Here is a 27,904-nt window from a genome sequence, read left to right as displayed (position 1 = left end):
ACCCTTTATTGTTTTATTGTTTTCTTATTAAAAGAAGAAAATACTTACATTGAACCATAATATAGAAAATTACCAGTCTTTCCATACATATATATATATCTCTAGGTAATATTCCATATATTACAAAGGAACTTTAAAAAAAAGGAATTTCAGAAAACAACACAATCAAAGATAGCCTCTCATATGTTGCTTAACTTTTTATCATGTTATATGAATTTGAGTGCAGAAAGATTTTAACAAAGTTGAAAAGCTTGTTTGCTCTCTTTATTGAATAATTATAAATTAATATATTCAAAATTAGTTCTGTTACTAAGATTCTTTTGTTACAGGCATGATTTTATGTAGATATTATTAATTTTTTACTTTCATTAGTGACATACTTGGCTAAGAATGCTGTTGTTTTCTTGTAGCAAAAAAAGAAAACCAAGACATTTAATCCACCAACTCGTAGAAATTGGGAAAGTAATTACTTTGGAATGCCCCTGCAGGATCTGGTTACACCTGAAAAACCTATACCACTCTTTGTTGAGAAGTGTGTGGATTTCATTGAAGACACAGGTAGGACACAAGCTGGAGCATCAATAATATTTTACTATTTCTTGGTAGCTAACTATAAAAGTCTTGTTAGCTTCTCATCATTTTATACTATGTGGTAACAGAAATAACAAGTGTGCGCTGAGGACTGTATACTTTCACATATTTACCAAAGCAAACCCTTGAAGGGTCAGTGCTTTTTAATTTGTTCATAAATATTGTAGAGTTGGGGTAAGTAATGTGGTAGCCAAGTTTGCTAATGCTACTGAATTGTCACTAAAACAATTTTAGGGTCACTAAAACAAAAATAAAGATCGTGGAGTGCTCCAAACTCAGGGAATGGGTGGTAAAATGGGAAATGCAATTTATTGTAAACAAGTGTAAAGTGATACATATCTGGACTTAAAAAACAACAACCCCTTAATTTCACATATACGCTCATGGGGTCTGAAATCATATTGACTCTGGACAGGACTTTGGGGTTAGAGTAGATAGCTTTATGAAGATGTTCACCCAGTGTGCAACAGATGTAAAAAATGACAAATTCGATGCTAGGGATCATAGGAAAGGAATTGAAAATAAAACTGCCAATATAACAATGCTGTTGTGCAAACCTACTATGCGACTGTTTAGAATACTGTGTACAGTTCTAGTTGCCTCATCACAAACTGGATATTGTACATTTGGAAAAGGTTCAGAAAAGGCCAACCAAAATGATCAAGGGTTTGATTGGAGCAGCAGTGGGTAAAATTATGCATGGCATAGGGAAAGTGGATAGAGAATATTAAATGCAGTACATTTCTTATGCAGTACATTATGGACATTACCTCTACTGGGGGCAGTGATGGTCACCAGCGTGGATGACTTTAAAAGAGGATAAGACAAATTCATGAAAAATAACCTGAACTAAATCTGATAGATACTTTTTGCCTCCACTATTGGTGGCAGTGTGCTTCTGTCCCACTTGTATGCTTCCCTTAGGCATCTGGTTGGCCACTGAGAGAGCAGGATGTTAAACTGGATGGGCCATGGGCCTCATCCAGCAGGATCATCTAATGTTCTTATGACTCCTGGAATATGGAACTGGGAGGAGAGCAGATTTCTTCTATTCCTGTACATGCTGCTGATGGTCTTTTCTCTGTTGTCTTGTGGTCTCCTCTCCCTACCTGATTACATTTCCCTGACTTTGCTCAGTTGGCCTCAACCACAGACTTAGGTTTGCTGAAAAAACTGAAATCTAACATACAGAAAAATCACTTTTAAAACATGTTGTTAATGCAAATGTAAGCATGCAGATTCCAACGAAACTTGAATTGGGATCTATAGGATTAGTGTGATTTCTATCTTCTGCCTACCTTTGTTCTAAAGTGCTATATAAAAGCTAAATAATGTGAAATGAAGAGATGTTACTGATGAACTTTTTGATCCTGCTCTGCATGCATTTCCATTGAAAAACAACAAAAATAATGCAATTCAGCCCCACTTCATGAAGCAGCAGCTTCCCCCACCCTTTGTGCTGCAGCCCAGATCTTTCCTGAGTATTCCCCAAAACTCAAGAAAGGCTCGGGGGGCGGGGGCGGGACAGTATGCTAAAGTTGGAGAAGGGGTGGCAAGCCCCATTGCACAAACAGCATTCCCCTTTTGTTATAAGAAGAGTGCAACCCTGCTTAATAAATTAGTACTGTACAATGCCTTCAAGACTGAAGCAGGTGCTGCAGGTTTGAAAAAATTCAGCTGAAATAATCTTTTAAGTGGCTTAGATTTTGTTCCCTCCCAACCCCCATTTATTTCATATATAAACATTCAATACATTTATGGATACCAGTATACAGACTTACCTAGAAGTAAGTCTCATTGAACTCAATAGGACTTACTTCAGAGTAAACATGTATGGAGTTGTGATGTGAATGTCTACATCAAATTAAACAATACCTTCTCTAAGAATAACAGAGGCCAAAATGAACAAACTTAACATTCCTCTTTCAGTCACAGCTCATTCCATTGATTGTAAACCTTGGTAGGAAACTGTTTTAGGAAGTAAAGCAGACCCAGCATGTCTTGCCTTGCTGCCAGTAAAAGGGAATTGCTTCAATGACTCGTTTAATAAGTGTTGCTGAAATAGTTTCCTTTAGCTGGCAGTAAACCTGAGTACGCTGCATTGTGCACTCGTTAAATGTTACGTTTGAGTAACTGAATGAGTGGGCAGCTCAACTATTTCTGTGTACAGGGGCAAAGATTGTACACTTGTTGTATGTAATATATTACACTACTCATAGGTAGCATGATTTATACAGCCCAGGACTCAGTTTGTTGGCTTCTAGGCCTGAGCAAAAAGTAACACAGTGATTCTAACAGTGTTCTGTAGAATCAGTTTTCATTTGGGATTAAGCTGTAGTCATCAATTGACCCAGGTGCTAATTTAGATTTAGAGAATTCAAGCTGCTTAGGTGCTGATCGCACTTGGTTGGTTTTGGACAAGATTTCCTTGCAAAGTTTTTCAATTTGATAGCACATACTAACTTATGTGGGGGACGCGGGTGGCGCTGTGGGTTAAACCACAGAGCCTAGGACTTGCTGATCAGAAGGTCGGTGGTTCGAATCCCCGTGATGGGGTGAGCTCCCGTTGCTCGGTCCCTGCTCCTGCCAACCTAGCAGTTCAAAAGCATGTCAAAGTGCAAGTAGATAAATAGGTACCGCTCCGGCAGGAAAGTAAGCGGCGGTTCCATGCGCTGCTCTGGTTCTCCAGAAGTGGCTTAGTCATGCTGGCCATATGACCCGGAAGCTGTACGCTGGCTCCCTCGGCCAATAAAGCGAGATGAGTGCCGCAACCCCAGAGTCAGTCACAACTGGACCTAATGGTCAGGGGTCCCTTTACCTTTACCTTTTTGCTAACTTATGTAGCAGTGTTTTAACAGCAACATTTATCTCCATTGTTCTATTTTTAAGTAGAGTCAGTAATTTTAATAACATTCAGAATGCATGAAAACCAGCATTTATATTATTACACTTGCAATAATAGCTAACATTTAAATAACTACTGTCAGCGCTGCCCAAGGTCCCAGCTCACACAAGACCAACGCTGCTTCTTGCTCAAGTTCAAAAGTCTTTATTGAAGTTCAGTCTCATTTCCAGACGTGCAGCGCGCAACGCTACATCTATCCGTCAGATCATAGAAGTCCCATCTGAATCTCCGCCCCCCTGACACCAGCTTAAGATTCTAGCTTTACTCCACCTCTTCCTCTGTTCCTTCTTTCTCTGGGTCCTTCTGCTAGTCGGAGTCTCTGCCCTCCGAGATTCTTCTGACGCTGATTCTCCCGACTCCTCCTCCCCCCTCTTTCGGGCTTTAGGACCTGGCTCCCAATCCGGGTTTTCTGCTGTCCCGCGCTCCTCCACATTTGAACTTGGCGCGCGCGCGCGCAGCCTCCCACTTTCCTTCTGACCGTTACACTTGTGTCACTGCTCCCCCTTTCGGGGAGGCTAGCTGGACCTGCCCTTCCCTCCGTCTCCCCACTCCCCGATGGAGGAGACGCTGGTCCTGACTCCCATGCCTCTTCTCCCCCACTGTGCTCTGGTGGGGGAACTGGCCCTACTTCTCCGCTACTCCTTTGGGACTCCCCTCTGGTTCCCTGTTTATGGATCGTCCCCTCTGGGATTCGCCTCGCCCTTACCATAGGCGCCCCCTCCTGGGAATCTTCTGATTCGCTGGAGAAGCTCATGGAATCTCTCGGTCCACTGTCATATTCCCCTACGCTCCCCTCTGATTCCTCTCCTCCGCTCTCTATTTGCTCTCTCCCCTGCTCTTCTGCTCCTGAGCCTCTGACATCCATCCCCCCCTCGAAGCCCCCCCTTCCCCCCTCCCCCTCTTCGGGTGTGGGTTCCAGGTGCTCCAGCGCTGGGGGTGTGAGTGCTGGCTTCCGTTCTCTCTCCCTGGTGTGCAACCGTCCAGCGGGATCAGGCCCCCCCACGATGGGTTCGTCGACGTCGACTTCCTCTGCTTCCATTTCTCTGCTGTCGTGCTCAAAACCAAGATCCTCCCCCCACACGTCCATGTCCTCCTCTCCCCCCGGTCCCTCGGGTGAGGCTGTGTGCAAGGGCCCCCTCAGCAGTTCCCTGCTCCACCCCACTTCTGGTTGAGTGTCCCACCAATAGGAGCGGTCCGTGGCAAACCCCGAGAGCGACCCCTCCGGGGAGCTCATCCCCGGCGTCGGCTCCTCATCTGAGGAGAAACCTTGGAACGTGCTGGCTGACAGTGTGGGTGTGAAAAGCCAGTCGTCAAAATACTCCGCCGGCATGGGTCTGTGTGGGAAGATCGAATGGAACTCGTCTTTGAGATAGTGCTCCTCCACGGCGTAGCACGGCACCCACTCGTTGGCGCTGGCCGGAGTACCCTCCCTGGCGAGGAGATATTCAACTCCCTCTTCCCCCCATCTGGAGTCCAAAATCTCTGTGACCTCGTTGAGTGGCGTCGCCCTCTGTGGTCCCTCCCCTGCTGGCGATGGGCTACGTGGAGCTGGTGCGGTCCCTGGCGCCTGAAACCTGTGGGGCGCCTTGTAAGGCGTGAGCACTGACCTGTGAAAGACTGGGTGCATTCTGGAGCCCTCCGGGAGTGTCAACCGGTAGGCCACTGGATTGATTTGTGCCGCGACCTGGTAAGGTCCCAGCTGCTTGTGTCCTAGCTTCCTCTTAGCTAGCGTTCTGGCCGGCACTGCCTGAGCTGCTAACCAGACCCAGTCCCCTACCTGTATGTCTTCCCCAACCCTCCTGTGCCTGTCTGCCTGCATCTTGTAGGCGTGTTTCGCGAGTTCCAAGTGCCTTCGGAGTTGCTCATGGACCTCCTGTAACTCTGCGGCTAAGTGCTCTGCCCCCCGTGGCTCCCCCTCTGCCTCGGTCTCCAACCCCGGGAAGGTTCTGGGGTGGCGCCCATTGTTGGCGAAGAACGGTGTCACCCCTGTAGACCCGTGCTTCGTGTTGTTGTAGGCAAACTCGGCTAGCGGTAGGTAGTCCACCCAGGTCGAGGGCTGTTGATTGGCGTAGCATCGCAGGTACTGCTGCATGATGGCGTTGACCCTCTCCGCTTGTCCGTTGGTCTGCGGGTGTCGTGCCGACGCTAAGTTGATCTTGACGTTCAGGATGCCCAGCAGCTTCTGCCAAAAGTTCGAGATGAATTGGCGGCCCCGGTCGGACAGGATGGACCGCGGCAGGCCGTGAGCTTTGAACACGTGGTCTATGAACAGCTTGGCGGTCTGTTCCGCTGTGGCCACCTTCGCGCACGGAATGAAATGCGCCATTTTGGTGAAGAGGTCTACGACCACGAGTACTGCTGTTTTGCCGCGCGAACTGGGCAGATCTGTAACAAAGTCCAGGGCCACTTTCTCCCATGGTTCGAGCGGCGTCTGCAGCGGTTCCAGCAGACCCGCCGGCTTCCTGTGTACTGGCTTGGCCCTTTGGCAGGTGTCACACCTGGAAACGTAATCCGCAACTTCTCCCCGCACCTTGGGCCACCAAAAGTCCCTGGTGACTAATTCCGCCGTCTTGTCCTTGCCGAAGTGCCCAGCGCTGGGCGCGTCGTGCAGCTGCTGCAAGACTCTCGCGCGAAGGTCTTCTCCCGGTACGTAGAGAGCCCCTTTGCGGAGGAGTAGTCCGTCGCGTATCTGGAACTCGTCGTCCCTCGCTGTGCCGTTTCGCACCTCCTCCATCTTGGTTTGCGCAAACGAATCCGCCTGTAGCGCACGACGGACTGCGTCCAGGTCCACTGCGGCTGAAGCGCACGCCCACACCTCTGGTGCGAAAATGTGTTTGGCCGCTGCCGGTGCCGCTTCCTCGAGATACTGCGGCTTCCTGGATAGCGCATCCGCCATGACGTTGTTGTCTCCCGGGATGTATTCTATCCGGAAATCGAAATCTGCAAAGAACTCCGCCCAGCGGATGTGTCTCTGGTTCAGGAATTTCGCCGTGCGCCAGTACTCCAGGTTCTTGTGGTCCGTGCGAACCTGCACCGTGTGTCTGGCTCCGACGAGGAAGTGCCGCCACGCCTTGAAAGCTGCATGAATGGCCAGCAACTCCCTGTCCCAGATGGTGTAGTTCTGCTCCGACGTGCTGAGCTTCCTGGAGTAGAATGCGCACGGTCTCCAGTCCCCTTGCGGATCTTGCTGCAACAGGACCGCCCCCACCGCTCTGTCCGAGGCGTCCGTTTCAACCCTCATCGGTTTGCTGGGGTTTACGTGTAGCAGCTGTTCTTCGGACGCGAAGAGACGCTTGAGCCTCCGAAAGGACTGCTCCGCCTGGTCCGTCCAGGTGAACTTCTTCTTCTTGGAGCTGAGGGTGTCCGTGATGGCCGCTGTCTCCTTCGCGAACCCCTTGATGAACTTGCGATAAAAGTTGGCGAAACCGACGAACTTCTGGACCTCCTTCCGGTTGCGCGGGCTCTTCCAGTCCAACACTGAGCGGACCTTGGCGCTGTCCATGGCAAGTCCCTTGTCGGACAGCTTGTAGCCCAGGAAATCCACCTCTGTCGTGTCGAACTGGCACTTCTCCAGTTTGGCGTAAAGTCTGTGCTCCCGTAGTCTCTGCAGGACCTCCTTGACGTCCTCCTCGTGCGCCTCCTGCGAGTCCGAAAAGATCAGGATATCATCTAAAAAGCAGACGCACTTCTTGTAGAGGAGTCCCGCTAGCACGTGGTGCATGAAAGCTTGGAAACAATGGGAGCCATTTTGGAGACCAAACGGCATGACTCTGTATTCATAGGTTCCTAAAGGCGTAAACATGGCTGTCTTCCACTCGTCGCCCTCCCGCATGCGTATAAGGTTGTAGGCCCCTCGTAAATCCAACTTGGTGAAGATCCGTCCCTTCCTCACCGTCGCGAGCAGGTCGTCAATTTTGGGCATGGGGAATGCTGTGGGCTTTGTCCTGGAATTGATGATTCTATAATCCACTATGAGCCTCCGTTCGGGCGTGTCTCTCTTCTTCACGAAAAACACGGGACTGCCCCCCACTGCTTTGGATTCCCGGATGAATCCCCGCTTCAAATTGCGATCTATGAACTCCCTGAGTTCTTGCATTTCGTCTTCAGACATGGAGTACAGTTTCCCAGTTGGCAGCGTCGCCCCTGGCAGGAGGTCAATCTTGCAGTCGTAGGGTCTGTGGGGAGGCAGCTTGTCTGCTTCCTTCTCGCAGAAGACTTCCAAAAAGTCCTTGTACTTGTTGGGCACCGCTTGCACCACGCCTAGGTGTAGCTGCGGTGCATCCTCTTGCCCCTCTCCTTCCTGGCAGGTCTGGATGCAGTGCGCTGCGCAGTAGGAAGAGCAGAAGGTCAATTGCCGCTGGTACCACGCTAATGCCGGGCTGTGCCTATCCAGCCAACTCATGCCCAACACTATGGGCGTGTCCGACAGGTGGGTGACGTTGAAACTGATGACTTCGCGGTGGTTTCCAATTTGCATCACCAGAGGCGGTGTTTGCTGTACCACCTCTCCTCCCAGTATCTTCCTGCCATCTACCGTGACAACATTTAGGGGCATCGTGGCTGGCAGGAGTGCTATGCGATGCTGCTTGACGAAGTCCAACCCTACAAAGTCTGCGTTGCTACCAGAGTCAATGGTAATAGGGACCTCCAGGGTGAGCCCATCGGGCAGCTGGAGCGATGCAGTGAGTTGCACCACTGGTTTGGGTGGGAGGGGGTCTGTGGGCTGCAAAATCTCTGGGGACTGTTTCACTGACTCGCCTGGTTGAGCCCCAGAGCCTCCATCTCCAACCAGGCGTCGCCTTTTCCCTGCTGCTCAACTCCCTGCTGAATTCCTCCTTTAACAGTTGCTGAGGCTGCAGTGTGCTTCTGGAGCCTCTGGGGACACTCTTTCGCCATGTGCTGTGCACTGTCGCAGATGTAACACTTCCTGCTCCCTCTAGGAGCCTTCGCCTTGACTGCTCCTGGTGTCTGGGCTCTGCTTGCTGTCTGAGCCCTTGCACCTCCGATTTCCATTGGCTCCTCTCCACTTATGAGAGGAGGCGTGGACTGAGCGCGCTCTGTCTCTCTGGGTAGGAAGGGAGTCGTTCTAACTGACGTGTTTGCTCTTCGCCCCTCCTCCCTGCTCCACGGGCGTTCTTCCAGGCGCACCCCAATTGCAAGCGCCCTTTGGACTACTTCTGTTGTATTTTGGGGTCTCTCCCCCCTCGCCAGTTCATCTTTAACGGCTCCATTCAGCCCCTCCCAGAACAGATCCCTGACGGCAGCTGAGTCCTTCTGCCAGCCCAGCACATTTACTAACCCAAAAAAGCGGGAATGATACTGGCGCACCGTCGCTCTCCCTTGTCGCAATCCATGCATTTCCCTTCTAGCGACATCCACATCCACCGTTGATTTAAAGCAAGCGTCCATGGCTCCAATAAAAGCGCTTGAATCTTTGAGGGCGGGGTCATTTTCGCGTAGCAAAGTTCGCAGCCACGACTTAGCTTCCCCATGCAGATGAGTGATTATGAAACCCACTTTCTCCTCCTCATCTCTAAAATCTTTCCGAAGCAAATTGAGCGCGAAGACTACTTCTGCTCTGAAGTTAGGGTACTGCTGCAGGTTCCCGTCAAAATGGGTCACAAGGCTTGCCCCCCTTTTCCCGAGGCTAACTCCCTCCGGCTTGGCTCCCAGCTGCCCCTCCTTTCCCCATTTGTCCCACCTGGCTTGCAGATCCTGGCAGAGCGCAGCTGTGTCTTCTTCTTTTTTCCTAGACGCAGCTAATTCTGCGTAGAGCGTTGACACCGCTTCCTGCAATTGCTTGACTTTTTCCTCAGTCGTCATCTTTGCCTATCTCCGTGAGCTCGCAGAGTTTATTGGAGATGGGACTTACTGTCAGCGCTGCCCAAGGTCCCAGCTCACACAAGACCAACGCTGCTTCTTGCTCAAGTTCAAAAGTCTTTATTGAAGTTCAGTCTCATTTCCAGACGTGCAGCGCGCAACGCTACATCTATCCGTCAGATCATAGAAGTCCCATCTGAATCTCCGCCCCCCTGACACCAGCTTAAGATTCTAGCTTTACTCCACCTCTTCCTCTGTTCCTTCTTTCTCTGGGTCCTTCTGCTAGTCGGAGTCTCTGCCCTCCGAGATTCTTCTGACGCTGATTCTCCCGACTCCTCCTCCCCCCTCTTTCGGGCTTTAGGACCTGGCTCCCAATCCGGGTTTTCTGCTGTCCCGCGCTCCTCCACATTTGAACTTGGCGCGCGCGCGCAGCCTCCCACTTTCCTTCTGACCGTTACACTTGTGTCACTGCTCCCCCTTTCGGGGAGGCTAGCTGGACCTGCCCTTCCCTCCGTCTCCCCACTCCCCGATGGAGGAGACGCTGGTCCTGACTCCCATGCCTCTTCTCCCCCACTGTGCTCTGGTGGGGGAACTGGCCCTACTTCTCCGCTACTCCTTTGGGACTCCCCTCTGGTTCCCTGTTTATGGATCGTCCCCTCTGGGATTCGCCTCGCCCTTACCATAGGCGCCCCCTCCTGGGAATCTTCTGATTCGCTGGAGAAGCTCATGGAATCTCTCGGTCCACTGTCATATTCCCCTACGCTCCCCTCTGATTCCTCTCCTCCGCTCTCTATTTGCTCTCTCCCCTGCTCTTCTGCTCCTGAGCCTCTGACAACTACCAATTCTGAAGTTTTCTAAGGATGGTATACCAAGTAATGCATTCCATTTGTGGAAGAATTTAGTCTTGTTCATTGGAATGCCCCCCATCTCCTTCCAATGCTAGGAGTTCCCTCCACTCTCAGGGGTTAGACTAGATGATCATTGGGATCCTTTCCAACTCTACAATTCTATAATACTGTGACTCATATTAGAGGTTAACTATCTGGCAAACATTTTTATATCTGGAATATTTCACCTAGTAATTATTTAAGAAAAGTCTTTTTTTAAAAGCATCTTTTTATCTATCCTCTGTTCAGTTTTTGACAGCTTTTCTTCCCCATGAAACTTGTATTTCCTTTTGTGATTCAGTGCATATGATATGTGTTGAGTTAGGAGCATTTGTAAAGTGAGGTGGCTTATTCTTTGAGTAGTTCTTTTAATTAATAGAATTTTTCAAAATGAAGCATAACCAAATACAGTTAAACAAGACAAACAAAATCATTATAAACCAATACAACCTGTTATTTGTGTACAAGGGAGTGAAGTGTGGGGCAGAAAAGTTGGTGGTCCAGACCAACACGGTGCTCAGACATTTCAGATATCACAGAATTTCCCATCTTACTTATGTTTATAGAAGGCCACTTTCTCATAGACACTATCTGTGACTTCTTCCAGTATTGAAGCATTTAGCCACCATATTGTCTGTTTGTCAGGAACCAAAGGACTGGTACACATGATTCAGTAGAACATTAACATCTGTAATTTGCAAGGAGGTATCAAAAGCCATATTTATGTGGCTGCTGACCTCTGACCAAAAAACTGTGGCTTTAGGAGAAGACCAAATCATGTGACAAGAGTGTTGCTTGTGGGGCATTACAATGCCAGCACCTGTCCGTGCTAGTTACGTTTTTGCTAGAAAGACTTTGTAGATTCCAGTAAATGCTGATAATTATTTTTTCTTGTATCAAACCTTTAACTAGGTTTATGTGAGTGAGGGTGTGGGTGGGATTGAAGAAGTGAAGAGGGATTATGGGAATTCAAATCACATACATTGTCACGAGGGCTTATTCATAACAGCCGTTAAGACTGTAAATTATGTATGCATTTCCTTTTTTAATGGTGATTAAAATATAAAACTTTGTGAGAGCAAGTAGTAGAGCATGTTTTGTTTTTAAAAGTCTGATGATTAATCGCACTATGAATTAGAATTAGCTTACTGTTTTTACAACTATTGTTTAATCCCCACTGAATTGAAGCTGAGGGTTGCTTTCCTTAAAGCATTCTTAGGATTGCAAATAAACAAGAATTCAAACCATATTAATTGAAGAAATCAATAGTGCAAGTCTTGTATTTAAGCCCTAACCTGTTAGCTGCAGGCAACAAGGAATTACATGCAAATATGAAGATGGAGTTTCATGCAGGCATGTGAGTAGAGTGCTCTAAGAGGGATGGAGTGTTCTATCTCTCATCTACATCTGGCATAATAACCAAATGGACCCCTCCTCTGTATGAGAATAGGAAGGCTGCTCTATAGCAGAGGCCGTCTAGTAAAGCATTCAACAGGCTACTTGTTGAACTCATGTTCATGAGTGTGATAGATATTTTAATACGAATTTTGCTTATGCTTAAATAATAACTTTTCGTTTGCAAAATATAACCATGTGACATTTGCTTTCCACCCCCAAAGGTCTATGTACTGAAGGTCTCTATCGTGTTAGTGGGAATAAAACTGATCAAGACAACATTCAGAAGCAATTTGATCAAGGTAATGGGAGATATGATGCATATCACAAATAATTTTTGGTGTATCAAACCCTGCAGTCTAATTTTTGCATTCCAAACAGATAATCATAGAAGCTGGAGAGTGTGCATTTGTATAGTTATATGAAGTACAAATTACGATTTGCCTGTTAATGTATTGAGAACATGCAGTGGTAAGCAGTGTGGCAATTGTATAATTTGTTCATTTACTGTTTAGATCTGTAGCCTGCTTTTCTACAAGTTGATTACAGTAAAGTTGATTACAGTAAAATATGCCAATTCAATTTGAAAGTCACAATAATTTATCAAAAACAGCAACATCTAAATAAAACCCCGCCCCTTCCGTTTCCTACTTGTCCCTCCCAAAAAAATTCTGAGTGGTTGATCTATAACTGAGCTGTACAGGTAGTAAAGCATAATTTCACTGTAACAACTGTCAATTTGGTTCTAACAGTGAAGCGGATTCATTCTTTGGAAATGAGATTTCTAAACTTTCAGACAGGAGTTTTCCCCAGGCCTCCCTCAAAATGCCAGAAATTGGGCATGGAACCTTCTGCATTCAAACCATTGTTCTCTGTTACTGAGCTCAGAAGATTAGGAAGACTTTCTGCTTCTGAGTGCCTGCAAAACTTAACATGACATTAGATTTGCTTTGTACTTTATTTAAGTGTTTCAGTCAAAACTTCCACCCTTGAATATGGAGAGGGGCAGAGTTTTTAATTAATACAAATCATAGTTGGCCATCGGGGACATTTAATTTGTGGACTCCTGATTTGATGAGTAAATCAGTAATTTATTCCAGATTTTCCATTTTACCAAAAAATGATAATTCTTTCATGTTGTCTCAAAACCTTGCACTTCTACTAATGATGCACAGGTTTGTGGTTTAACTCTCCACCAAATTTGTGTATCCTAAATATTTTACTTTGATGATATAACAGTTCTGGTATCAAAAAATTAGTATTTTTTTTTGTAATTTAGCACAAATACACTTTTTGTATTGCTTGCAAAGGAGAAGGTTTGAGTTGGAGAGAAGGCAGTGCTTTAGTCTTGTATACTATATTATTTATGGAATATGTGGTTTCCTCCTCCTTCACCAGTGAAGGTTGATGATGTGATAAATAATCCATTTCCACCTTAACATAAGGTTTTTCTTCTCAAGTACCAGGTTAGAGTTTACTTGCACAATAAATAAATAGAGTGTGTAACTTTGGAAATAAATTAGGCTAACATCCAGTGGTGTCCATGCCTCAGCAAAATGAACTTCTTCTCATGTGATGGGAGTTAGTGTTCCTCTCTGCCTCCCTCCCATGCCCCCTCCCCACAAAATTAGATCCAGTAGGGTTGTAGAACAGCAATCTATATGCAAAGTACCATTGCTTAAGCAGATGTCTGCTTGCACAATGTTGGATTTCAGCCTTAGTCTGTGCAGTTCTCTTGTGAGGAATAATCTTGGCTGCTGATAGCATGGTGTAAGAATATATAGTCCCCATTCCTAACTGTGAAAGGGGATAAATTCTGATAATGCTGATTATGGTTGGTGTGTGAGTGGATAAAACCCCAGGGCAGTCTGTCATTTTCATAACATCTGAATAGATGATTTATAATATTGATAATTATGATCAGTGCTTATGGCAGACAAGTCTACAATAGCCCATTATTCCAGGGTAATTTAAATTGAGTGGTCAATGGCTGATTTGTATTTATAGTTCAGTACGTCATTTTTAGAAATGTGTAGTTATGGCTCTCATTAATAAAATACTGTTTTGTGTTGTTTTACAGATCATAATATCAGTCTGGAATCTATGGATGTGACAGTAAATGCTGTGGCAGGAGCTCTGAAAGCTTTCTTTGCAGATCTACCAGATCCTTTAATTCCTTATTCACTACATCCAGAATTAGTTGAAGCATCAAGTAAGCAATTCTTTTTTTTCTCTTCTTTTGTGGCACATAGAAGTCAGGAGATTTATTTTTGCTGATTTCTATTCGCTTGGCAGCCTTCCAAGCCATCTTCCATGTTGTTCCAAAGGCCCCCACTCCACTGCAGAGCAGATTTTTTACTTCTGTGGGTGCAAGTAACTCATGAGGGAAACAAAAATTGGTTAAAATTGTCTTTCCATTAGCAGGAGTGTTCAGTGAGTGGAACCCACTCCCAGTCTTCTGGAACATATTTTGTTTCTGAATATCTTTGGAAAATTCCAATAAATAGGAAAATGTGCTTATATTGATAAATATTGAAGTAAAATTCATTGGTGATAGTTGTCTGTCTATTATGGCTATATAAGACATAGTTGCTGCACTTCAGAAAACCATAAGCATGTAGCATTCCCAGCTGTCTTCTTTGAAAAGCAAAGATTGGTGCTTGTGAATATATGTGAAAACTTCTGCCACCCATGCAAAAAACCATGCATGCTGTTTAAAAGCACAGATCTTTGCCATTTTATAGCTAAATGTAGAATTACATGAGGAAGCAACATCATTTATAACTTACTGCTGACTTCACTTCCCAGGGATTTTACTGAAAACAAGAGTTAGTAAAACGCATCCTACTAAAGCATTTAAAAATATTGCTAGCAACTCTTCCACAAAGCTGAATTTTACAGTTCCCTGTAATTTATCTGTAAAGATAACTTATGCAGCCATTTTATAATAGTGAGTGTGGTAATTAGAGAGATTTCTAATAGGCTTTGTAGTGTTTATCATCTGAACAAATTAATACATTCATCTATGAATAAGAATCACATTTGTGGAACTTTCCACTGTGAATAAGTGTTCTAAAATTCTGTACACATAGTTTCAAACTTTATGAAACTTGCCTGCCCCCTTGCCTGGATATACCCACAAAAACCTATCAACATTATTTGGAGTACCAGTTGAGCATCTTCTTTCTCAGCCCCACCAATCCCTGGGCAAGAATCCAGGTTGCTACCTGCATTTGAGAATCCATCCGCTTGTCTATATGCTTGTTCTCTAAAAAATATGCTGTAAGAATATTTTGTGGCTTCAGTACTGCCTTCCTATAAATCAATAAAAGCATTTAATACATGTTCATTCATGCATTTGTAATCTCAAGATTGACTACTGTAATGCTCTTTATGTGGGACTATCCTTGTATCTTTTACAGAAGCTGCAGCTAGTGCAGAATGTAGCAGCCAGACTGCACACAGGAGGAGGCAATTGGCAACATGTTACCCAGTTGCTGAGAGAGCTGCACTGGTTGCCAGTTTGCTACTGGGCCAGGTTCAGAGTTCTTGTGTTAATGCACAAAACCCCAAACAACTTGGGCCCAAAATACTTTTAAGGACCTCTAATGTGGCAGGCCCTGTACTGTCAAACTCCCTGCCAGTACAGATTCAACACGAATCATTCCTGCCTTTTTAAAGAAAGCACCTAAAAACAGTGCTGTTTAGTAGATATGCCTTTGAAAAGTGAATTTTTTAAAAAAAGTAATATTTATTAAAGTTTTAAAGGTTACAAAAAGAAAAAAGAGAAAACACCAAATTAAGCAAAAACAAGACAACACATCACAATAAGGAAAAAGAAAAAGAAAGAAAAAACAGAAAAATAGAAACAATTAAAAAACACAACGAACCTTCCCATAACTTATCTTTCATTTGCTTGTTTCCTTGGCCTCCTCACACCTCCTTTTTTTGTATTCTAGTTCAGTTAGCTATTTCAGCAAATCCTTTCCATCTTTCCCAGTTTTTGTCCTATAATTTATCTTAATATAATGTAACTTTACTTTCCCTCTTTTCACCAATTAACAGTCTATTTTTACTTAATCCTTTATAACATTTCTGCTAAAGCCACATAACTTCATTCCAACATCCTTCTAACATTCCTTAATTTTACAATGTTTCTGTAAATAAACTTTAAATTTCTTCCAATCTTCTTCCACCGACTCTTCTCCCTGGTCTCGGATTCTGCCAGTCATTTCCGCCAGTTCCATGTAGTCCATCACCTTCATCTTGAAAAGTGAATTTATTTTACAGCAACCAGTACTTAAGGATTTTAAAAATGTTTTATTGATATTTTTATTTCATTGTATCTTCTGTATGGTGTACACTGCTTTGCTGTGTTTTTAGAAGTCTCTGAGAGAGGGACTCTACTTTTGAGCATTTTCAAATTGAAACAGTCCCTAGCATTTCTTGCTGCCTCTCTTTCTCTCTCAACTCTCTCAAAATTAGCCTATACAATGGTACCTCAGTTTACGAACTTATTCCGTTCCGGAAGTAGGTTCTTAAACTGAAACCGTTCTTAAACCGAGGCATGCTTCCCCTAATGAGGCCTCCCGCTGCTGGTGCCCTTCCACCATTTGGCTTCCGTTCATAGACCAAGGTAAAGTTCGCTAACCGGAACACTATTTCTGGTTTTGCAGAGTTTGTATACCAAATAGTTCGTAAATAGGGCTGTTCTTAAACCGAGGTACCACTGTATGAGGAAGGAGGGTGAGAAACTGACAGCATAGAATACTTGATCAACAGAGGGCCATTGTTTAACTTCACAGTTTTGTTAATACTGTTCACATTCAAAGCCTTTTTCAATATTTAGCAAAAAAATCCTTTCTTCTGCAGAAATCCTTGATAAAACAGAGAGGCTCTATGAATTAAAAGAAATTGTGAAGAAATTCCATCCAGTGAACTATGATGTCTTCAGATATGTAATAACTCATCTGAACAGGTATTTGTTTTTCAAATTATCTATTTAAATGATTGGTAATAGAATTTAGGCTGCAATCCTATACACATATACCTTGTTGTGAATCCCATTGGCCTTAGCATACCTTACTTTTGAATATACATGCAGAGGATTTCACTTATATTTATAAGGAATAGTTAGTTATACCATTTTGCCCTGTTTAAACTGTTGTTCTGTGATATGCCAATGACACCCATGACCACATGCAACATTGGTTTGAAAACTGATAACGCCACTAGAAAGCTTTGTCTGCAGTATTCCTTTAACACATTGTTAGTGTCTAGTGTTCTGTATGGATGTATGTGGATGCATATTGTAGTAAGTAAATGTTACTTCTATTTTTGAGCTATGGGTTTTGATGTGTAAACTTAACATGCATGATAAAACCATTCCCATGTTTTATTAACACCAACCCATTCTTTCTGGGTAGATGTTAATAGATCTCTGCGATCTAGCAATCCATGCAGATACAAAGCAGATCCATGGAGTTCTTGTATGAAACTGTATGTGGTAGTAATGTTCACTTGGGGAGAATGGGTGTGGGTAGACACAAGTCCAAGACTAATTCTCTTTCATCCTGCATTCTGGATGTAATGTTTAACCAGATCCTATATCTAAAAGTTGCTGTTGCTGGATGTTTTAAAGAAATTGTTTGGAGTATTTTTAAATGCACTTACTTTTATCTTCTTAATTTTGATTTATGAACGATTAATGCTTTCAACATTTTTATTCTTGTTGTAGGGTTAGTCAACAAAGCAGAACCAATCTTATGACTGCAGATAACTTATCTATCTGTTTCTGGCCAACATTAATGAGACCTGATTTTGAAAACAGAGAGTTTCTATCAACCACCAAGATCCTTCAATCCGTAATAGAGACATTCATTCAACAGTGCCAGTTTTTCTTCTATAATGGAGAAATTTTAGAAACCTCTGACAGTGTGGCACACCAGCCTCCACCTTCCAACCCAGTGCAGATGGTGGATCCCATCATACCACTACAGTTACCGCCACCTCTACAACCTCAGTTGATACAACCCCAGTTGCAAGCAGATCCTCTTGGGATTATTTAAATATAACAACTGATAGCAAAAAGAAGATGATTGTAGGCAGCTTGGCATTGGATAGAAAAGGAAAACTAGACATGCATGTTTCAAGATACAAAAGCAACGATAGTACTTATGACAACATCTGGATTCAAGCTCAGACCTTTCTGTTATAGTCATACTATACTCCTTGTTTCTTAAACACTGCAGGTCAAAATTATCTGATTAGCATGACTGGAGCGGTTTAATTTAAAAAAACAGAACCAGAAATAACTAAAGTGCAAAGCTGCTGTTGCATGAACATTTATTGCAATCACTATCATTCCTGTGACGGTTTGTCACAATATATTGTGAATAAAACTTTTCTATAGAAATGTAATGATTAAATAAATCATTTATGGAACATTCAATGCTTACAGCCTGCTTTAGGGCTGTTTTTGTTATTTAATGTCCTTTTTTCCTGGCAGTTTCATTCCCATTTAACCCTTTGCTGTGGACAGCTAAAATAGAGTTGTATCTTATTTGTAAATTCCAAACTACTTATGCTACAGTACAATTTGTTTCAGAAAGAACATAAGCTGTACTGTTATAAATACCACACTCTTGTACCTTCCATTTCTCTTCAAGAAACCTGTGGACATTTTTGTTTGAGGGGTTGATAAAATTATTTTTTCTTACAGCACAATACCAAGGACATGCTTATTGTAAAAGTGAGTTTAACCATTGTGCAAAAATGTTGCTATTACCTATTTTTCCCTTATTTTGTAATACTGTTAATTCTGTAAACAGCTGCATGTTTGAAAGATCATTGATGGTCTTGTAAACCTAATCTAATATATTTTAGAAATTTTAATTTTTCCCATTGGGAATTCATCTAGTATATAGAAAATAGTTTGACATTTTCATATAAGGCTATATAACTTTTCATACATAAATGAAAATTTTGTTGTAGTGTAAACTTGCTAAACCAAACGATTTAGGACTTAAATTTAACATATACGCTATATATATTTTTCTGTGGCCCTTTAAAGGTATAAAAAAGCATTGCTAATATATAGCAATAAATACTTTGGGTACTGAAGCATCTTAATATGTACATAAAATGATACTTGTATTCATGTGGTTTTCTTTCTGTGATCTGTTGTACTAAAATTCAAAATTACTGTTTTTGCACCATTTTAAAATTATTTTTCTTTTACATTGGTACAAGTTTTGCTGTAAAAGAATGCTGCTTAATTTAAACATCCTTGGTTAATCTTTGGTGTTCAGTAAATGTGATAGAAGGCTAATTATCATGCAACAAATTATTGCAGATCCTAAAATTATTTTTTGAGTTTCTTTCTTGCTCAAAAAATCAACAACCCCTGATTTCTTCAGCTGCTGAGATATCTTGAGTAGATGGCAAAACCTTGTAGACACTATTGTAATTTTCATTCAGTTTGCTATCTAATATAGCAAGTAGAACAATTTTGAATTTCATCCTTCTTAAGAATTGATCTGCATTTTCATTTTAAGAATTAAGTTTCTTAAGAGTTTTGCTCCATTTCTCAAAAATAAAAATTGCCTTTTTCAATTGTTATGTCCTAGGTATTGTACTTCCAATTATGACTTGGCTTATCATTCTAGCTAAGATTCCTTAAACAGGCTGCTGTTAAGTATTTGTATATTATAAATTATCTTGATATTTGTGTTATATTCTTGCAACTATCTTTTTTAAATAACAACCACAAAAAACCCTCTATTCAAATTCAAAGCACACAGGATATAAATACAAGAATAAAATTTCGTCCTATAAATGTAGTAGCATTAACTTGTTTTACATTACATCTGTTGTCTAAATAGCTTTTATTTATAGCTATCAGTTTAACATAGGCATGTTAAGAAAAAAAATTAAACTTCAAGAGTTTTATAAACTGTTTCTAGGTTGCTAAAGAATTTATTTTTCTACTATAGATGGTTTAAACAAAAGCATCAAACTGTACAGAAAAAGCTTATTTCTATTTCAAGTAGGCTTACATTTTTCATTCATATCCATTTAAAGAATTTGTCTAACAGAATGAGAGTTGAGATTCGTTTTTCCACTTAGAATTCCATTTTTTTGTAAGCTAGTGTATTTTAGTTCACCGTGTTGATAAACTATTTTATTACCTATCAGATAGGTTTGCAGAACTTGTTTTCAAGTCGTTATAGACAACTATTTGAAACAACCTATTTTTGTTAGGAACTTCTGCTTATCCTATAACCAGTTAGAATGCTGTTCTTTAGTTGGGCTAGAATATGATCCACCGTCATGGCTGTCACATCAAAGCAGCCTTTCACAACCTTGTGCCTGCCAGGATGTTTTGGGTTCCAGTTTCCATCAGCTCCATCCAGCACGATGAGGGATGGTGGGCACTCGCTGTAGTCCAAAATACCTGCAGGGCATTGGGGCTATAAGGCAGCCTTACAGCAATGCACAGGGCATACAACAATGCACAAGTATGTCTGTATCTGCATATCCCATAATCTGAAGGCAACTTTAGCACTCCCTACTGCTACGTAAAACTCAATGGTGCCCCTAGGTTGCAAGCTTTGTTAACACTTCAGAAAATACTTGCATGTGTCACCTACTTGCTCCTTCTGTGATCTTTACGTTGAAATTAAAGCGCTACGGATGCTACTCAGAAGGCTTTCAGCAACCCACTTTTCTTTTGCCTGTCGTTTTTTGCTTTAGCAGCTTTTCATACACACATACCCGCTTAAAACATTTGGTTGTTAAGTGAAAACAGGAGGCAAATCAGACACACTATGGTCTTTGGAGGCCAAGTGCCCCATATAATCTGTGAGAATCCTATGCATGACATAGATGTTATAAACAGCTGACCTACACAGAATGATTACTCATCCCGCAGTTTGGCTTGCTCATTTTGGCTAGTGAAACAATCCTTTATCGCTTACTCCCTGCCCCCTGCCCCCATGTTTCAGGTCCTAGACAATTTGTTGATATTGTGAATTTGGTCAGTTACAGTAATGTGAACAGTGCTCAACAGTTGTCAGTTTGATTTCCTCATGCTTCATACTGACCTTTGTTATTTTCTGTGTGTTTCTGAAATAAACAGTTTAGGCTGCAGTCCTTGGCACAGTTGTGCTTGAGCAAATTCCATTGAGAATCAGTGACATGGATTATAGCCTTAGTCTATGATCCTGAGCTTAGTTACTAGGGAGTCAGGCCCATTGAAGTTGGTGGGACTTATTTCTAAATAGCTGTGCTTAGCATCATGCTGTTGTGTGTCTAATGCGTATTTGAACATTTTATGAGTATGTTTAGTCTCACACATAATACATTATATGTGGTATTTTATATTAAATGATGTTTTACAGATTATTTTTACATTACACTCAACTTTAAGGATTTTAACATAGTGTAAATAGGTATACAACTTTAATGGAGAGCAACAATTTTTCTCATTGTATGTTTTCTGCATTACTTGAATACTGGTCGCTAGAAACTACCATTGACTTGTTTATTTTTGAGGTACTGGAGTTTAGTTTCTAATCTCTCTTTAAAATGGTAAAGAAATGAACTAATTGGAGAACTTTAAAAATTAGGCCTTAGCTTCCATTGTGATTTTTTTTTTTTACAGTAACTGTGATGCTATATCAGCTGAATATATATATACTTTTAAAGTTCTTTATAATTCATGTAATCTTGTCACACCACCTACAGAATGCTACAGTGAATTAAATATCGGTGAAGCTTATCTGTATGCAGAATGCAATGAATAAAACATTAAGATGCCTACTGTGTATAATGTTTAGTTGCATATTCAACTTCTGAAGGGCAAACAATGGTGAAATTCTGCAATGGGTATTTTTGAAATTCACTTTTAACAAATTGTAAAGCATTTCCAGTACAGATTTAGGCTACCTTATTTAAATGTAGTATGACATTTTGGGAGAAAGGAACATCTACTTTTTAATATAGATGAGCAAGATTTATATGTATATTGATGAAGAGGAGAACACAGTGGAGTGGATCCAAACTTGCCCTTCCACAAATAAAAGCATTTGAGATCTAGTGGATCTTCCTGCCACTGGAGGAAAGGGGCTGCTTTTTATGAAATCACTTCCCTATAGCAGCTATCAGCACCATCTCACATACTTTCTTGAGCGTTCCCCAACCCTCCATAGCAGGCTTTTGGCAGATAGAAGGCCCCTGCAGAACAGCCAGAAAATAGCATTTGACCCACAGAAACACCTGTTTCGCTCTATGCAAGTCTGGATCCAACCCAATAGGTTACAGGCTAAATATGATTTATTTTTGGTTATATGCTACCCTGATAACTTGTTGAAAAAACATGAGACATAAATCCTTTAAATTTGCCATTCTTGCTAACTAAGATAGGACTTCTATGCATGTAACCTTTAGAATGTGTTTCTTACACTTCTACTGAAACTTCACATTGCTGAAGATTTGTTTTCTGTTAAGGCTGCAATGTGTGAGGCGTCCACCAACAAGAATTTATTTCCACTCATTTAATTTTAATTTGTGAAATAACCATGATACAAAAATCAGCAGACTTTTGAAGATAATTAGACTTTTATAATTATTATTTTTTATACACAAAGCAAGTACTGGCTCCACTGATAGATATGTAAAGCAAAAATGTCATTTTTTAAATTTGTGGTTGGAGCTCATGGGCTTATAAGCTTTTGCATGTTTGGCCACTATTTATTTATTTTTCTCTGGCATTCTGTGTTAGCCTAACTCATGCTATTTCCCCCAAATTTTCATGGCAGAAATGCACTTATCTTTGGCAGCTTTTCCTTCTCTGGACTTAGGAAGCTGCAAATTGACATTGGCTGGAATAGGGAGGGTTGTCTCTTCAAATCTGACCTACCCTCTTTGTCTTTTTGAGTAGGAAAATCAGTCTCAAGTTTCCTAGTTATTACTTTTGCTGGGTTATTTTGTGTTTGGTACCCTCACTCATATTATGTAATATCAAAAGTTCACTCATCTGAATGGACAGAAGGAATGAATTATTGCTTTGGTTGAACCCAGGGCACTCAGGTTTGTCTGCAACTTCCTGGTAGTTGCCAACAGTGGGTGCAAACCCAAGCAACTGGAAAATGCATGTGGACTAAATTACCTCACGGTAGTTTTCTTGTTGATAGTTAAAAGCTATTCATTGGAACCCTTTTCTGGTCTCATAAAAACATGAAAAAACCATTCTTCATAAAGTTGGGAAAGCTCACTACAGCATGTACTGAAGAAATGTATGCCCTGAATTCCACTTCATCAAAAGTACTATCTATAATTTCTTATCTGTTTAAGTACAAAGGGAGTTGGTGGGAACAATTACTGAGTTCTCACTACCATCCAACCTTACATTGGGTCATTTGGGTGTTCCAAAGACTAAAGAACATGACATGCTATCGTAGGAGGGTGCACTCAACACATGCATCTCATGTGTACAGGGGAACCTTGGGTTAAGAACTTAATTCGTTCTGGAGGTCCGTTCTTAACCTGAAACTGTTCTTAACCTGAGGTACCACTTTAGCTAATGGGGCCTGCCGCACCGCCACCACACAATTTCTGTTCTCATCCTGAAGCAAAGTTCTTAACCCGAGGTACTATTTCTGGGTTAGCAGAGTCTGTAACCTGAAGCGTCTGTAACCTAAAGCATCTGTAACCTGAGGTACCACTGTACAGATGTTCACAGAAATGTGTGAGCAGCCGTTACTGAAAAAAAGATTGGCTGCTGCTTTCCAATCTAAAAAACTCTCATAGACATTGGCTGAACTACTAAGATGAGATATAATTCTCAAACCCTTTTTCTTAATGAAAACGTGTCGATGGTGGCTAGAATGTCAGTGCACTCAGAATTTTGTTGATCTGCATCTTCACACACATTGAACTTACACGTAATGCTTTATACAAGACAGCTATTGTGGTTTAGAGTCTTGGACAGACAATGGAGACCAAGGTTCAAATCCTCCACGGGGATCACTGGTTGCACTCTGCCTCAACTACCTTACAGGTTTATTGTGAGAATAAGGTAGGGAACATCATCTATGCTGCTTTGAGTGTCGTCAGGGGAAATCCCACCCCATATGTTCATTCCCTCATGTGCTTGGAATGCCATTTTAGCCTTACCAAGAGAAATCTTGATTCATCCATGCTTCTACCTTTGTTTACTTTCATGCTGCTGTTTTAAAATTGTGCTAGGTTTTTTGTGTGTATGAAATTTAATTGTAATTTTTGCTTCCTTGTAAGATGCCCTGGGAATTGATTGAAAAGTGTGGTATAAATCTCAGTACTGTGGTACCTTGGTTTTCAAATTTAATCCGTCGCGGAAGTCCGTTCTAAAACCAAAGCGTTCCAAAACCAAAGCATGCTTTCCCATAGAAAGTAATGCAAAATGGATTAACCCATTACAGACTTTTAAAACCAACCCCTAAAACAGCAATTTAACATGATTTTTACTATCTAACGAGACCATTTCTGGGTTAGGGTTAATTTTAGGATTGGGTTAGTGTTAGTGTAAGGATTAGAATTAGGGTTAGGGTCAGTGTTGTTTTATGCTTTGTGATTTTGATTCATTTGCGGTTGGTTTGCTTTTTTCAATTTGTTGCATTGCTGCTTTTCATGAGTTGCAAATTCGTTGCCTTTGTGGTTTTCTGGATAGTTTCAATTTTAATTTTGAATACTCATCTGGGAAGTGCTAAGCCTCCACTTCCCAGCTGAGAGTTCCCTGTCAGCTCCTGCTTGCACGGGAGTAGGAGCTGGATCGGGGCAGCTCAGCTGGGGAGGTGCAGGCTCCCTCACACTTTCCATTGAGGGGTCCGGGCCTGCACTCCCCTCAAGGGAGAAGTTTAAAGGAGCCTCTACCTCAGCATCAGAGCCCCTGCACCACCTGAAGGCAGCCAGGTGGAATAGTTGCTGGGGTGGTGAAGGTGGAGGCAGGCCGGCAGCTGCATCTGAGAGCCCCTAAACTGCTGCTGAGGCAGCTGTCGGGCTGTCTCAAAATTGCCATGCTATGCTCCTTTAAACTTCTCTGTTGAGGTGAACGCAGCCATGCACCCCGCAGTGGAAAAGTGTGACGGAGCCTGCACCTCTCCAGCTGAGCAGCTCCGATCCAGCTCCTACTCCCGTGCGACCAGGAGCGGGGGCACTCAAAACAGAAGTGTGCCACTGGAAAAGGAAGTGTAACACTCAAAACAGATAAGTTCAGATTCTGAAAAAAGTTCACAAACCGGAACACCTACTTCCGGGTTTGCGTTGTTGGAATTCCAAGTTGTTCATGAACTAAGCTGTTTGAAAACCGAGGTACCACTGTATTGTGTAAATACCCACCCTGGGACCTTAGAGTAAAGGGGTGGGTGATAAATAATAAACAAGCAAGCAAGCAAGCAAGCAAGCAAACAAACAAACAAACAAACAGAAGAGCCTGTGTTTGTTTGGGCACCTATGTCCAGTTTTTCAGCCCTACTGCACCACAGTGGCCTTGGAAACGTGGGCATAAGATGTTTTGACTCAAATTGCAGTTATAAATATGCACTGAATTGGTTTGAGCAATTTATTATTTGGAACTGTTTGGTCATTCCTGGACAAGAAATCGCAACTCAGCTGCTCCGAAATACAGCTGGTCAGGACACCTGAATGTATTATGTGGATGAGGCTCTCTGATCCATAGTTTCATAGGAGACATTCTGTGGTGACAGATGTAATGTTGAAATTGGCTGGTGAAAATAATGAATAACCATGCAATTACATATTGCTGCTGATGGCTACCATATTAAGGAATTGGCATGTAAAAGGCACAGTCTGTTCCAAGAATATGTTGTGTAATTCTACTAATATTGATATAACTAATTGGCCAGGTTCTGGTCATATTTGCAGATTGTGTCCTCTTGAGTTTTTGCACAAGACTTCAAGGTGCTAGATGAGTGCTAGATGATTGTAAGATTTTTATAAAATGTGGCAACTTTGACAGTAACTGTCCCCTGACTGCTGATTTTTGCCTTTTCCTTCAAAAGGTGTGAATAGTGGTTACTATAGAAAGCATTATGGCTTCCTAATCTATTGAGATGTCATGCCAAAACATTCTAATAGTATATATAGCATAACAAATTGGCTACTGTAAACAAGCAGTTATGAAAGTCTTCACTTGACTAGCAAGTATTATGAACTGTCTGGCTTTGGTAGGTCAATGCAAAACAACAAACACACAATTAAATTTCACTTGGGAAGAGGATGAATGCTTGTGTTCCAACTTACAGTCATTGATCTGCCAGCACCGCACCCTGATACAGAATATCAGCAAGGGCAGTGGAGCAATGCTGCCTTCAGGATTAACGTTGCCTTACAGGCCAAAATAAGACAACTTGGCAGGAGAAGGGTTCCTCAAATTAAAATATTATTGTAGGTCTGAGACTGAGTGTGTGTGGAAATGGAGCAGGATTTAGTCCGTTTCAGAAAAAAGGACATGACCAGATTTTTACAGGGACCAACTTCAAATTGGTGATATGTGGAGAGCGTTTGTTTAAAGGAGCTAACGGCATGCAGTGAACTGTCGGGAAGTGGCAGCACGCTGCTGGTGACGTACACACTGCTGATAGACTCCATATTTATGGCACATGGCTTGAAGGAAACAGGTTTAAAATGAGATGTCTATATCACGAAACACTAACACAGGTAAGCACTAGTCTGTTTAAGTGAGGTCTAAAACTAACCAAGGTATTAAGTCTGGTGGAACAGATTGTAAGAGAAAGTAAACGTTATGAGTGTAATGAGTCAACCAGATGAAGAAATCACTACAGAATATATATTGTTTTCTAAATAGTGACAGGTGGTGTAGTGTAGCAGCTAACAGAGCTAAACTATCACTACTGACAAGTCTGAGATGGTTTTTAGCAAGCTTTGTTCTTCCACCCAGCCCTGTGCCATAGGGGGGTTAATACTTAGGTACAATACAGTGTGAGACTTAACAGTGTTCTGTTATTTTTAACTGGAACCTGCTTATCTTTCGGATTAATTTAACCAGCGTGTCTTAAAACAGTCATGACAAGTTTTAAATATTTTAGTATTTTTGGTACTTTTTTTGTTTCAAAAATTCACGTTGCTCAAGTGAGAAAGATGAACCATGTTGAAAATCCTCTCACATTAGCCCAAATTTACTAGCCAGTCTGGTCCTGTGAGAACTTCTGTGACTTCAAATTTGATGGTCTTCTGAGTATATCCCACATTCCAGATGACCTGCTTACTGAGCATTCAGCCCAATTTGTCAGCAGGGTGATTAGGTGATGTTGCCTATTTAATCAGCATCTACTCTTAATTTCTTTGCAGGGCTATGTTGTGTCAAAGCAAGTGATATCTCACATTGCATTTTCCCATCACTTTCCTTCTTGCAAAAAGCCCGGTCTTTTGGGAGAAACGGGCTTGTTGCGTGAGAGCTCCAAATCAGCTTCAGTTGTGCAAACGGAATTGGCCAGTATGTGACTGAATCCCACCCCAAAATAGAAGCTGTCTAGAAATGGCCCAAGCCATAGTAGACCTGTTTCCGTATGGTGCTTCCATTCACCTGCAGTGTGTGGGTGTGGCTATTGGAAATGCCATCATGCCGCTCCAATACTTTTCTCCCTGCCTCCTACCACAAAGAACAAATAATGAACAGACTACTTACCAGTCTAGTTTTATTTCGACTATGACTTTGTCCTGTCCATGACAGACATAAATTCAATGATGCAAACTCATGTCATTTCTTCCCAAATGTTCAGTTCTTGCATATGTTCTTTACAGTGAATATATATCCTGTTCAGGAAAGTTTCATTTCTGTAGCATCAATAGAATTTCAAGGGAAGTGCTTGGTTTGCAATATTTCTAGCTTCCGTTTTAGTGTGGTAAGGAGCATAAAGGTTAGGTGGACCAAAAATATTGCTGGCATTTTATATTACATTGGATTTCTCTGAAACGGGAACATGAGCCAACTGTCCTTGTCACAAAACAGCCTTTAAAGAACAGCTGGTGCAGGATTGCGACAATTATACCCCGGTATTAAACGGTGGGTTCAAGGCAAACATTTGCATTCTTCCACATTTCGTCCCATCAAAAATGCACGAGAAATGACATATAGGCTTAATATGTCAAGACACACTGCAGTAACACATTAATGACTCCAGATGCTGGAGATGCTTGAATCAGAACTTCATTTGTTGGGCATTTTTTGGAGTTCATATATTCCTTATGTGATTCTACATATGTAGAGCTAAGACTGATATTAATG

At 42.1% G+C, this 27,904-nt stretch overlaps 1 protein-coding gene across 2 annotated transcripts in view; it reads left to right on the top strand.

The window, feature by feature from the left end:
• ARHGAP5 (Rho GTPase activating protein 5) overlaps positions 1–21,418 on the top strand; it is a 44,903-nt gene extending 23,485 nt beyond the window's left edge. For both annotated transcript variants that reach the window (XM_053380727.1, XM_053380721.1), the window contains exons 3-7: positions 411–558; positions 11,823–11,900; positions 13,679–13,810; positions 16,471–16,576; positions 17,336–21,418. In XM_053380727.1, the coding sequence (XP_053236702.1) occupies positions 411–558; positions 11,823–11,900; positions 13,679–13,810; positions 16,471–16,576; positions 17,336–17,666 (795 nt within the window). In that variant the 3' untranslated portion in view covers positions 17,667–21,418. The remainder of the gene's footprint in view (positions 1–410; positions 559–11,822; positions 11,901–13,678; positions 13,811–16,470; positions 16,577–17,335) is intronic.
• Positions 21,419–27,904: the final 6,486 nt, after the last annotated feature.

Source organism: Podarcis raffonei, chromosome 1 (assembly GCF_027172205.1).
Source record: "Podarcis raffonei isolate rPodRaf1 chromosome 1, rPodRaf1.pri, whole genome shotgun sequence".
NCBI lineage: Eukaryota > Metazoa > Chordata > Lepidosauria > Squamata > Lacertidae > Podarcis > Podarcis raffonei.
Note: the sequence above shows the minus strand (reverse complement) of the source record. Positions and strands in the feature narration are given on the sequence as shown.